Here is a 14,282-nt window from a genome sequence, read left to right on the forward strand (position 1 = left end):
ATTAATGTGGTTCATACATCTTATCTGCTTGTCCTCTAAAAAAGTGTACACCCATTTATAATTACATCAGTACCATTTAACATTTGTATTTGATTGAGCTGTAAGTGTGGAGGTAGTCTTAAATGTGGTCTTCTGGGTAAAGAAGTTTTCTTCAAAGTCTTGTGTCCATTTGGGCTACCAAACATAAAGTAAGATTTTATGTTATCACAAAATTTAGCTTAAATCTTAAGTAAATTGCTTCTTAAGATGTGAGCTTATTTTTTTTCTTATATTGTGTTTTTAGGATATATTTTAGCTCTGCTAGAGTTAAATTCAAGTACCAAAGCATTGGAAAAATCTATAGCAGAAAGAAAAACAAAATAACCAAAACCTTTCCAAGGCTTGTCTGGTGGGATTATAAAACAAAAACTAAAACAAACAAACAAAAAAAACTTTACTTATTTAAGTCTTCCACTTTGAGACTAGTTGTAAAATATAATTTTCTCCCCTAAAATCAAGACAACTTAAGCGCATAAGTACCAGGGAGAGCTATTTGACTACCAAATATTATTTTAAATATAATATTTTGTGTACCTCAGTTTTTTCTGGCCTTCACTAACCAGTTGGAGGATAAAATATCTTTCTTAGTAAGTGAACTGCTATGTTTTTGAGGTTTAGTGGCACTTTAAATTTTAAATAGTACCAAATTTAATAAAATGTGATGTACTTTATTTTCAGTTTTAGTAAAGAAACATTGCTAAATAATCCTATTGAACATTTCTTGTCTAAATAATCAATAACTCACTGCATTATAGATGAAATAACCTGAAATAATTAAAGTAAATGAAAATGTCTGTAGATGCACAAATACAGCAGTTAAACATCAGACAAAATCAGATTTTAACTGTCCTTTTTAAAAATCTCTTATCTGTGGGCCTAATAAACATAATTCTTGCTTTATGTTTAGATTAGTCCAATTGACTACAACTCGGATTAATTTTCACATTATTTTTTGTTTTAATGTGAAAAATGCCAAAAGCAGATTTTGAGATTCACATTAAAATACAGGCAGACTCAGTTGCATAGAGCTGGTCTGCAAAAGGTTTTATTGGAGATGAGAGATTGTTACTGAGGTTGTCTATCACACCTAGCTTATGAAAAATAAATAAATGCATGCTGGGAAGTATTAAAACTGCCCATGACTCTCTATTTGTTTCCCCAAAGGTGCTTTCGTGTAAAGTAAGATTTGATTTTAAAGTGCTCATAGACTAGAGGTGTTTGTTAATATCCTACCTTACCACTAACTTTTGTGCCCTGTGTAGTCTCAGCTTCAAACGTGTCCCACAGACTCAGATCCTATGCTCAGAAAATGGTGTGGGTTATTGGGATCAATGAACTTCTCTAGGTATTAAAAGCAAGCAATTGAATGCCTATTAGTAACGATTAACTTTATAAATATTAGCAATTCCAGGAAGACCCCTTTCCTTTTTGGAAGAATGCTCTAGACAAGCAGTATTCCCAGGAATGTTGGTTTTTATGTTATATAAATTTGCTTCTGGGTCTTTGCTATGCTTTGGGTTGGGAATGAATATTATTTTTATGTTTGAAACTTTAGTTCTTCCTGGAAGGGCTTTCAGGAATCTGTATGCTCTTTTCAGCTGCTGTCAAAACTCTTGTTCTTAATTTTCTCATTTGTAAAATGGGTACAAAGATAATCTTTATTGGATAGTTTTCAGGACTAAATTGTTTAACATGTGGTATATTAGATACTAATGTTAATGTCTAGCTCATAAAAGGTCTGCTGTATCTGTTTCTTCTCTGCTTTTCTTCCTTGAAAAGTTTTATCTTAACTTGTTATTTTATCATTTATTGTAAGCTTATTAAAAGTGGGCAAAGATATCCATACTAATAGCTCTTCTGTTTTCTCACCTATGTACAATAATGACATCAAAACCAGTTGTCTTTGCTCTTGTCTACTTGGGTATTTGAATCCTATTTATTTGAGTTTGATTGTGTTTAAGTTTTAAAAGTGGACAGTTCTCTGAAATATAGAGGGTAGGCAAGTCTGTCATTTTGGGCAGGAGTAAGGAAGGACATATAAATGTTATATACTTGGTCAGATATTATTATTATAAAATTAAATTAACTTACTCTCTTGAAGGTTTATTTTCTCTCTTGTCATTAACTCTAAGGGTAGATTCTCCTGCCTTTACCAATGAAAGAGCCTTGGAAAATGTTAACTGAACCATTGAAGGAAGAAATTCCATCAGGGTGGTTTCTAGGTTCTGTGTAGATATGGAGAATAATGAACACTCAACAGATGTTAATAAATACCTCTTGCTGTTGTTGAGACAAACTGGGTTGATTTGAGTGTGAACTGTGGTTAGTGAAAGGACCTTGTACCTAAAAAAGGGTGTGTTTTAAGGAGGAAGAGGAATCTGGACATTCATTGAAGGATTTTTTTTTTTTTTTCATATCAAATTATTCTTTGTTCGTAAAGGCTGTCATTCCCTCTAAAACTGTGAGCTCCCTTGTGTTCATGTCATATGCCTTCTTGGCTGTCCTTGCAATATGTTGCTGTGGACATAGTAAGGTTTCAATAGATCCTTGTTGATTGAAACTAAATGTCTGGAAATCTTGGAGGCAGAGTTGACAAAGGGATGAAAGGAGGGCTTCAGGGAAGGAGGGAAAGAACAGTCAAGGCAGACACACAGTGGAATACAGAGACTGACTGGGAAGCCAGGAAAGACCAAGGTTGGTGTGAGCAACTAACAATTTATGTTCTCCCGAGGAAAGAAAAAAAGAAAACTGGACAGAAGAGAAACTTTACTCTGAAGAGCCAATTAAACAAATAAGACCCCTAAAATATCCCTGTCCTTAGAGTTGTAATTTTTATCTATTTATTTATATAAAGATTTGATTTATTTACTGATAGAGAGAGGGGAGATTTAGAGAGAGAAACATCAGCGTGTGAGAGATACATTGATTAGTTGCCTCTCACGTACCTCCAGCTGGGGACGTGGCCTGCAACCCAGGTATGTGCCCTGACTGGGAATCAAACCAGCGACCTTTCAGTTCATAGGCCAGTGCTCAATACACTGAGCCACACCAGCCAGGGCTAGAGTTGTAATTTTTAGACTTTAAAAAAAAATAGTGAAAGGTTCTCTTATCTGTCCCAAGAATCTATTTATATTTTGATTTGTATAGTAATAGAAATTTGAGGAGAAAATACAGCATGCTGTAGTTTATAAATCACTTCGATGTTTTGACTCCTACTAACCCTCTTTGTGATCATGAAGGGAAAAAAAATAAATAAAAGCAACTCTGGCTTCATTGGATGTGCTGATTTAAGAAAAAGTGGAATTAGGTGGCAAAAGGACAAATAAAAAAAAAACCAGCAACACAATGTGAGCAGGTTAAAATATCAAGCAATAATACAAGATGTTCCAGTGCAAAGAACTTCTCTAAAAAGTGTGAATAGGCTTTATAAAACAACAACAACATGTAAGGGGTGCCTAGCATTTGATGAACACCATGAAAAGTATCAGAGAATATCACAACACAGGGATCTCTTGATAATAATTAATAAACATCAACTCTTCTATGTCAAGTGACTAGTATTATTTCACAGTTGGCTGTGTTGAGGGTAGAGCAAGTGACCTTTTCCCCAAATTTTAATAATTTACTGTAGTTTTACATTAAATCAGAACATAATTTCGAAGAAAATTAGTGTTTCTTTGTGGGGAGTGCAGAGTAACGCCACTAATTGCATGCATAAAAGCCTTCCCGAGGTTGTATGTTCCTGTTCTTTCTTGGTTTAGAAAATTAAAACTACAGTAATTTTCCACTTTTTGTAAGAAGGAAGCTGTGCCAGTAAAATGTATTCAGCTAACTTAAAATGTCAAAGCTTTAGGCCATCTTTTTATGTCCAATAATGACAAACTGTCAATTTTACCACGTTATTCGGGAATTCACTAGCAACTTGTTGCAGATATCAGAGTACACAAATCACTTATAAATATATGTGGTCTGATAGAAGAAGCAGACTGACATTTGGGGGGATTTTTTGGTTTTTCTTTCACTTTAATATTGAAGCAACTTCATATTTAAAATATGTGTTAGAGCAAATTACGACTTCTTTATTCACAAGGAGATGAACAATAGAGAACATATTAAATTAACCTTAGTGCTTTAAAACTTGTAGATACCTGGGGAAATTTTTTTTGGATAAGGTATTATCAAGTAAAATAATTGAGCTGATTTTAAAAGAATATTGGGCTTAAGATTTTATAAAAACATATATTCACAAATGTGGGCTTAAGACTTTATAGAAATATATGTGTTCACAAATATATGTGCCTTTCCCTAGAACTTGGAAGGGTTAAATCAGACCACTGTAGTGTTATGGAAAGTGTTTTTCAGTGGTGTCTGGTACCTTAAGTTTGTTATGTATTCAATATGTAGTATCATCATAAAACAGTTGCACCTGCGTTAGCCCTCATTGTCTCAGGGTAGAAGCTGAAAAATTAGCAAAACATTTTTTAAAGCTCAAGAAATGAATATTGCTGCTAATAGTGGGTGGGTATTTTTCCCTCACTCCACGGACGTTCTTGATCTCAAACACAAACTGTACAGCCCAGGGCCCTGGGGTTGGAATCCAGTGTTTATTCAGAAAGGCACCCTCAGGCAGTCCGAGGGGGAAGGTTACATGTATGAAAGAAAAAGCAGCCTGGAAACTAGGCTAATCTGGGCACAGCAGCAGGGACTGCACTCACTAACACTTGTTCTCTGGGAGCCTAGGACAGAAGTGGACATAATTAGAAGGGACCCGAAAGGGTGGTATTTTGTTGCCTGTTGTCCTTATATGGAGCAGAGCAAACTGCAGTGACACTTTAGGAGCTGGTATTCCCTACTGCTACAGGGACAGCCAGTTTCTGGGTGGAGGAGTTTGTTTATATCTTAACAAATACAGGCTGTTTTGTTGATTAAACAAACTCAAAAAAATGCATGCCCCGTTCTTTGCTTTCAAACACTCCTCCCAATTAGAAAATGTCTCGTAAAAAAAAAAAAAAATGCATCATGTGATAAGCTCTTGCTTTAGTCCCAAACTGAGCTAGCGTCCACTTGGAGGTCTTAGAATTCTAGTCCTTAGGGAGTACACATTTTAGCATTTTAGCTAAGAATATAGTTACTCTGTCTTGAAACAGGGAGCTTTGCCACTTGCTTGTTTGGGAAGGAAAATAAATTAAAAAAAGATTGCAGGGGATTTTAGTTATTATATGGCCAGGGCTCCGTTTAGAGTCTGTGGCATTCAAAGCTGGCTTTAATCGCAGCATGATGCTCAAAGCCTCCCAAAGTCCAAGTGTTTCCTTTCTTTCTTTCTTTCTTCTTTCGTTTTTTTTTTTTTTTTTTTTTTTAAGCGTTGCTTCACTGAGGCAGAGGGCTGCCTTTGAGTGACGTCACGAGTTTGAGCAGCAAGCTGCACAGGAGAAGGGAGGCTGGGTGAGTGACAGCCCAGCCTACTTTTTAATAGCTTTGTCATGTGACTGGGGACTGTAGTAAGACAGGTGCCTTCAGTTCACTCTCAGTAAGGGGCTGGTTGCCTGCATGAGTGTGTGCTCAGTGTCACTGTGGATTGGAGTTGAAAAAGCTTGACTGGCGTCATTCAGGAGCTGGATGGCGTGGGACATGTGCAACCAGGACTCTGTATGGAGTGACATCGAGGTGAGCTGGGGCTGGGCTCGGCATTGCCGCCAGGACTGAAGGCTTCCTCGCGATGCAATTATTCCTGTCAGGGGGGAAGGGCTTGGGCGAGGAGAGGAGGTAGAAAAGTAGCTGGGCAGGAGCTTTTGGAAAGGAATCTTAATCTTATCTTAACTCCAATAAGTTTGCTATTTTAAGGTGGCTCTGAGATGCCACAAGCAAATCAAAGCTTAGCTGCTGTCATCCGTATCTGTGGCAGTTGGAAACTCTTTGCATGTGCCTTTGGCTCTGTTTCTACTCATATGCAATATTTATGCTCTAAGATATTGATATGAATCAGAAGCTGAAGTCTTTCCAGTGGTATTTAGTGGCCTGGTTGGAAAAATGCCATTTCTATTTATAATAAGATAAAGATAAAAATATTAAAATGGATGTGCTCAAATTAAGTCAGTTTTGACTCTAGTCTGGATTATCACGCCCCTCCTGCCCCCCCTGTGTTTCTGTGTTCATCAGAGAACTCAAAAATCCTAAATAATCCTGCTGGGCTATTTTAGATTGCTTTTCTTATAAACACAAAACAACGAAGCTGATTCCTTTAAAACTGCTCCATGTGGTTGAAAGATTTGGCCAGCAAATAGCAACAAAAAAGTAAGGTGCAAGGTTTTTCATTTGAGTCAGTGGCAGGGAAGCCAATGGTTAAATCTCACTGTACCACGGAGGGCTGCCTGAAGCCCGGAGAGAGAATAGAGTTTATGCAGGACTGTGTGTGGAGCTGCTCGCTGCTTGTGTAAAAATAGACGGCAATACATCAATTCCACAGTCTCTGCTGGCTACAATTCATACCAGGGGAAAAAAAGCAAGCCGTTTCCTCGTAATCTCTGGAGTCTAGAGTGACGAGCGGGGGACGAGGACCTGGCATGTTTGCATTCCGCACAATGCAGTGTTCTCGGAAAGTTTGGGCAACTTGGGAAACAAGTGAAACTTTCTGTGGACTCTGGTGAGATGGAACCGAATTGAAGTGCTCGGAGGAGCTGAGCTGCTCACAATGAACCAGGCAAAGGAGCGCAAGTGTTTCCTCTGGGTGGCTGGGGGCACGTAGGGTAAGGGGGTGGGTCAAGTGTCACACGTGATTTGATTAAATAAGATGTCCATGTGGTGCAGCGATACACATCTAAAGTGAAAATAATTTGGCCCAGGTCGTCTGCGAGTGCATTTTTCCTATCTAGCCAGGCATGCCCTGGATTCTTAACTCTTTGCTGGGTTTGCAAATGTGGGCTCGGTTTTCCCTCCTTGCCTTGGCAGATTGTATTTGTGGATTGTTATGGTTCTTATGTTGTTGTGATTTCTCGGGAATGTGGGATAGATATGGACAATTCATATGTCCTGTAGCTATTCTGAGTCAGGGTTATAAGTGGCTTTGAAGTCCCAATTGTCTTCGAGTAGCTAGCATGTCCTCTGGTTGATGTCTGGCTGGCATTGTGGGTCTCAGCTGCTGTAGTTTCATTTTTCCATCATGTATTATTCCTGATGTTGCTAGGAGTTGACTGAGAAACTAGATCATATGGAAATACGGCAGATTCACTTTAATCATCGGAATTCCTGGAGTCATTTGAAATAAGCGTCAGAACCATTTAGGAGAGTGGCCCTTTTATTTTTGTCTTAAGGAGGCAAGGTCTCGGGCTAATTGTCCAGCTGGGGATAGAGTTGTCGGTTGGCTGAGACTGGCCCGTCGCTCCTCTGTTGCACGGTAGACAGCAAGCTGCTGGAAGCCTCGCCTTGGTGGCGGCAGCTCTGGGAATCACCTCCGCCAGTCTAAAATATTACGAGCAGCAGGTAGTGTAAGCAGCTTTCATTTTTTGAATCATTAATGTTGCTGTCATCCTAAAACATATTATGCCCTTTTGCACATAATGACAGGACATCGCGTTGGTTAATAAAGGCCTGTATCACTAAAGCTACTCAGAGTCCCCGGTGTTTCGCAGTTTAATGAAGGTGATGTACAATAGGTTACTAAGATTGATAGAGATGATTCATATGATGTACACTCCGGTAAGATTGTCATTCTTAACTGCCCTCCCGCCCTATCCCCTTCCCTATCTTGACTAATTTTTTTTAAAAGAAGTATGATTCTTTTTTCATTAATATAATTAATGTGGCCAAGTCCACTCTTTCTTCTCTCTCTCTTTAAAATTTACCATCAATGGCACAAAAACCTCCAAAAGGTTAATGGAGAATTATACTTAATTATAATGATTCATTATCATCAGTGCAGTTAAGCTAATTTATTGTCTGCTCCTTTCATAAGAGAAAAGTCTGTTGGGGTGAAATAACGTACAATAATTAGCCTTTTGTGTTTAGTAACCACTTTATCCTCTTAAATCTTATAAAATTAAGGCTACAGTAGTGAAATAGCTGTCCTAGTTGCCCAGAGCCGGGAGACTGTGGGTTTGTAACTGTCATAACGCACACCTGTTACAGGTATATAGGGAAGCAGTAAATATCAACATGGCAGATGAGGAAAGCTACAGGGCTCGGACGGGCAAGTCTGGCACCCTCCAAGGGCCAAGTCTAAGTGACTAACAGGAACCCTTGCTATCATCGATGTGTTTTAGGTTACCAGGAGAATGCCACATTCAGAAGCCCTGATTTTATTAGCATGTCAACACTGGCAAGAGCACATGTGCATTTTTCAACCATAACTTAAAAGTGAAAATGAGAAAGAGAGAGAGGAGAAAAGGAAGGGAAGAAATGGGTGAATGACAGCAAATTACAAAAAAAAAAAAAAAAAAATCATTCGGATTGTTTTGATGGTTTTCAAAAGTTACTTAATACATGCTTATGAAAGGTCAAAGGGCTTTGAACTAGCCATGCTTAGAGAGAGCAGTTAAAAGAGAGAGAGGCAGCCAGAAGTCACCCCGCAGGTAGTTACTGGGACGTTCAGCATTGCAAAGCAGGTTTCTCAGTTCTGCTCTGCACAGCAGGAACTGAAGCCAGATGTGGAGCTCTGACATTTCATACTCTGATACTTTTTGTTGCTGTTTTTGTTGTGTATGTGTTTATTTTTTAAGAACTATCCCCCAGTGAAATCCTAGTTGGTTTTGCACCACTGGAAAAGTGATCCCCTTGTCTCCCAACTAGTCTCGTTGTGCATGAGTTAAAACGGCGTGTTTGTGCTTAGAGGACAAGCAGTGGACTGGGACGTGTTAACACCCAAATCGAACCACGGGCATTGCGTGGAAGTGAGACCTCCTCAGCCCAGTCTCTGCTTATGTATGAACCTAGTCAAGTATACTGATCTGTAACCTGGACTTAACTCGGATAACAGAGAAGGAAAGGCCAATAAAATGATAAGGAAAGTTTTGATGGGGAGGATGGCCTTTTCTTCACATTGACTCTGTGCCTGCAGTTTGGGATTTCACCAGGGCCTGTGGTCTTTGGGAAGAATGCAGCAATTTTCAGGCCCTTCTTGAGCTCCCCTTCCCCGCTGCCGACTCCATTACCCAGAAGCCACATCCCAGCGTGGGGCTTGGATCATGCTGCTGTGTATAACCGGTGTAATGTCGCCTGCCACGGATGACAGGGGTGCTTCAGAACAATATCTGCATGAAACTTATTTTATTCAAAATCTAAATGTCAAGCAGGATCTTTAGCTTTACACCCAACTGCTGTCTGGGTGTGAATGGCTCCACAACATCTCTCCTGACTCCCAAAGGCAGGGCCACGAGGGGGCCACTTCAGAGTGGGTGCCTGCTGATGTAGGCACTTTGGTGTGTGGGTAGATGAAGTCCCATGTCTCTGGCATCACGAGATCCCTGCAGTAGGGTTCTTCACACACAGTATGCAGTGAGGAATCAGCAGCCAGATAGCCAGTTTGAGATTAGAAGACCTCTTTGGTAAGGGGGTCCACTGTCCTCCAAAAGTCACAGTTTGGAACAGTTAAAAGAACACCTATTCTAGGCAAGAAGGTGAAAGACTCTGCCAGTCTAGGATAGTCTTGGTGACAAGCAGCCCAACCACAGTAAAGCATATTATAAACCTATCAATATATCAAAATCCTTTTTAAAACTCCAAAGAAAAGTTCATTTGAGTTCACTTATAGTCTAGGAATACATAAATGATAAAAATGTGCTGCAGTGATTTTTTCCCTAGATATCAGATGATCCCAGTCACACACACACATGACTTGCATGTTAGACATAGTGAAAGATTATTTAGAAAAAAATTTATGATTTTTGTCTTTTTATCACAAGGCACTTGATTTTGACCTATTTGAGATGAAGTTCAGAATTTCATGAAAAGTCAAGTGAGTCTCAAAGATTTAAATCACAATTCAAGAGAACCATGGACAAGTTAGAGGACTTTGCATCATTAGTTGCTAAATGAATTATATGGGTTATAATGATTAGAAGGAGCGTACATGGAGAAAGTTTTCCTAGGGGAGTTCTTATGTTCTTTCATTCAGCAGTTGTTTATTTTGTGTCTTTTATGGGTGATGTCAATTCCAAGGTAAAATCAAATTTCTATCCCTCCCTCAATGGGATTATACTCTAAGGATAAAGTGACATTTTGCATCTAGGTAACCTGAAAACAATTTGAAACTCAGTAAGTGCTGACCATCAAAGAGTCACAAAGAAATCTAGTTGACTTCTAACTGGAAGAATCAAAGACAGCTTCATGAAAGCATAGATTTGAAGGTAGAATTTTGGATCAAATGGATCAGGAAAAGTATCCTTCGGGAGCTAAGTGCATTAAAGAATTTAGGATGTTTTTTCTAGTGACTAAACCCTGGAAACCAGCTTTGGTGCTGTCGTTGAATTAACCAGGCTTAATTCCTATCACATGCTATTGCAGTTTAATAAATTCCTGAAGTTAATGAAAGCTTTTTTTTTTTCCCCTCCTGCCTCCTGCAGTGTGCTGCTCTGGTTGGTGAAGACCAGCCTCTTTGCCCAGATCTTCCTGAACTTGACCTTTCTGAACTAGACGTGAATGACTTGGATACAGACAGCTTTCTGGGTGGACTCAAGTGGTGCAGTGACCAATCAGAAATAATATCCAATCAGTACAACAATGAGCCTTCAAACATATTTGAGGTAAGGATACCTATTGGTGAACATTAATTTTCTCATTGAGCTTGGCTTGGGCCAGACTAACATGATTATTGTCCTGAAAGCATAATGGCTTCTTACTCAAAAGACTTTTCATCATAGGTAGGCACTTGGCACTTTGTATTTTGTGAAAAACAGTGTTTGGAAAACACATGGACTTTTTTTTTTTTTTTTTTTTAAGTAAGGGCCTAAGGACCCACAACAGAGTGCATTAAACTGTGTTGAAATACTAAGGGATTGTGAAAGAATTAGTGAAAAAGAAGAACAAATGTCTAAACCTGTTTATCCCTAATTTCCACAGAAAGTGGTGCCTAATATAAATTAATGTAAAAGAAGGCATTTCTTATTAACCAAGGGGTTAGATGTCTACCTTTATTTGTCTTACAAAGTAGGTGAGCAACTTATTATTTTATTTTTTGATCTATACCTCTGATTCCTATATATCTGGGAAACTTCAAGCCCAATGGCTCTAATATTTACTTACAAATTAGTCAAAATTTATTTACCTTTCAGTTGTGAAAATTACCTCCCAGGCTTTATACTCTTATGTCTTATTATAAGCCTACCCTTTAGTGTTACTTTGAGGAAAGAAAGATCTTTTTCACATAATCAGTATTCATTTACTCAAAAATAAATTGTTTCTTATTGGGACAAACACTGAGGACTCTGGCAAGTGAACTGAATAGAAGTTGCCAAATCAACTGCTTCTCAATATCTCCACTACCAGCACCACAACCATCATCTAACACTTTCTACCTACTGTTTGCTAGACTCCATACAAAGCGCTTTAAATGCATTTTTTTAATCCACCAGCAGAGATATTTCTTATACTTCAATGTTATGTGGTTGAAATCTGAAGTCATTAAGGAAGCCAATTTTACAATATTTATTGAGTTTTTCCAGCACCCAGCACATAAAGGACACTGAATAAATGTTTATTGAGTCATTAAGAAAGTCAGTTTTACAATATTTACTGAGTGTTCCCAGCAACCAGCACATACAAGTGCTGGGTGAATAACGAGTGAATGATGATAGAGCAATGTTAATAGCAATAATAGTAATAACAAAATGGCCAACATTTTGGACCATGCGTGCTTTATGTATGTTATCTCACTCATCCCTCAAAACAGCCCATCGTTTAGGCACTGGTATTATCATTCCCATTTCACACATGCAGACACTGAGTCTCAGGGCGATGAAGTGATTTTCCCCAAATCACACAGTCAACAAATAAAGACCTGGGATTTGAACCCCAAATTTATCTGACTTCGATGTCGACATCATTGATTAAAAATAGAGTAACAGTGAATTTGGGTGACAGCCATCCTTTACAAAGACATATCAAGCTGCTTCTTTGCTCAATATATTTAAAAATAGAACAGAATCTTTCCTTTCAGTGTTGGTTGACCGGGGCGGGGATGGCTGGTCAGCTGGGCTGGCTATAGGTTCTGCCGGTGGCTATGATTTTGTAATGTGTCTGGAGCATCGTGTGGGCATTAGAAGAGGCCTCAAGGTGGTAGAGGCGGGGCTGGGGAAAAGGAACACGGTGGAGGAAACGCTGAAGGTTTGTGGTTATTGACACTTTCCCAGGCTTCTCAGCTGGGTCTTACAAAGTTCATGTGAGGACTTGGCTGGTTAGAACTGGTAAATTGAACATTCCTCATTCAGTACACTTGTCAGGTTACAGGCCCATTTTAAGTCATGCTGCATTAAATAAACAGTACTTTTGAAAATGTCCATCTCTATAGACCTCTTATCTAAAAATCGGCTGTTCCATGTTGGGTGAGTGCCATGCATTTTGTAGAGCATGGTTAGGGAATGAATAGAAGGCAGTGGGGGGGGGGGGGGGTCAGGTAGCCCGTGCCTCACTGGTGGGCTGCTTTCCAAAAAGACAAGTTTCTCCATGACCTTGTGTCCCCATGTTTCATGTTGTAGCACCAGCATGAGGTACTTCCCATTGACACCTTTGGGTGAGTTGGTTCAGTAACTGGTTAGTTATCTATAGATGCTTATTCTACACAAAGATGCCCTTTTGTGTTATCCTATATAACTTTCTGCCATTGATATAATTGTTTTCAATGTGCTGAGACACAAGATTCATTTATTTTAATCTATCATTAGGTCATTTTAAACCAGTGGTTCTTAGCTAAGGACAGTTTTGCTCCCGAGGGGACATTTAGCAATGTCTAAGGACATGTTTTATTGTTGGGACTGGGGGCAAGAAGTGCTACTGGCATTTATTGCGTAGAGACCAGGGACACGGCTAAAGGCACAGAACAGCCCCCACAACACAAAAATGTTTGGCCACAAGTAACAGTGTTGTTAAAGTTGAGAAGATGTGTGTAAAAAAAAAAAAAAAAAATTGGAGAAATCCCCTTTGTGAAACACTGAAAGTGAACTGGTCAGATTTCTGAGAGAAAATATAGTTAAAGATATAGAGTATGAAGAATCAGAAGCCATAAAAAATAATCAAGATACCCAGAACCTTGAGACTGATATGTCAGGGATTTTCTCCGTGACAGACAGCAAAAGTGACTATTTAGGTAAATCCTCCCAACAGTTTTCTCTGAAGTCCCAGAAGCCATCCTTCTCTGTCTGGGCAAAGGGTAAGGCCATACGTGGGGGCACTGTGACTAACAGCTGCGGCTTCCCCAGCATTTGCATACAGCCAGGAATTCCTCTACTCTTTGCCCTCTAGTGCTAACCTCACACATCTTTTTCTCTAACGGGGGATAAAAAGTGTATGTTGGGCTTAGGTGGGATTCTAAAATTATATCTTCCCCCATGAAGAAGGTCCATAGGCAACAAAATAACCCTTCCATGGCCGTGGCTCTGTGTTGCTTCTACCAAAGCTGCATGTTGCATGAAGTCATTTCCCAGAGCCTGTGCCTTTAAACCTCCCGCAGCGGACTTCAACCTGTGCTTCCTTCCTTCCAGTTCCCAAAACCCTGCCTCATCACATTTGTGAAGGCCTTGTACTTGAGCAGGCCAGAAACAGTCACCGTCTCCCACCTCCCATCTGCCAATAAGAAGCATTATCTACCTCAGATTCTCAGAGAGAAATAAGGCCCCAAGAGTTAAACCCTTTTTCCTGACTCACTGAAAACACCCCTGGAAAAAGGGGCACAGGATTTCTGAACTCTAAATCAAAGCAGAAAGAAAGGGGTATTCAGAGCCACAGAGAGTGTAGCAGGATGTTAAAACTCTGGGAGGAAATAGGAATTTCTTCATTTGGTTCTCTTCCCAATTTTTGAATCTCAGTTTAATTTTTGTGTAATTTTAGACAAAAAGAAAAAGGATGGAATTGAACGTCACGATTTGGGAAAGAGGGAATTCCTGAGAGGGAGCAAGGGGTGCCAACACGCATGTTGGTTGAGTAACTGGATGCACCAGCAGCGATCTCTGCTTGCATGACCTATGTTTAGACATGTAAATGCAGGTAACCAGGTAGGATTCAGAAGCCGCTTAGAAAAACAGGACACAAGACCTATCGGT

General features: G+C 39.4%; 1 protein-coding gene across 2 annotated transcripts in view; it reads left to right on the top strand.

The window, feature by feature from the left end:
- PPARGC1A (PPARG coactivator 1 alpha) overlaps window positions 1–14,282 on the top strand; it is a 107,878-nt gene that overhangs the window by 7,736 nt on the left and 85,860 nt on the right. The window contains exons 1-2 of one of the 2 annotated variants that reach the window (XM_090267018.1): window positions 5,553–5,703; window positions 10,593–10,772. In XM_090267018.1, coding sequence (XP_090123144.1) covers window positions 5,656–5,703; window positions 10,593–10,772 — 228 coding nt within the window. In that variant the 5' untranslated portion in view covers window positions 5,553–5,655. Of the gene's footprint in view, window positions 1–5,552; window positions 5,704–10,592; window positions 10,773–14,282 lie in introns of those variants that run through there. The other variant, XM_090267019.1, reaches the window with a different exon arrangement.

This window comes from Furipterus horrens, unplaced genomic scaffold (assembly GCF_987537825.1).
Source record: "Furipterus horrens unplaced genomic scaffold, mFurHor1.1.pri manual_scaffold_2, whole genome shotgun sequence".
Classification (NCBI taxonomy): Eukaryota; Metazoa; Chordata; class Mammalia; order Chiroptera; family Furipteridae; genus Furipterus; species Furipterus horrens.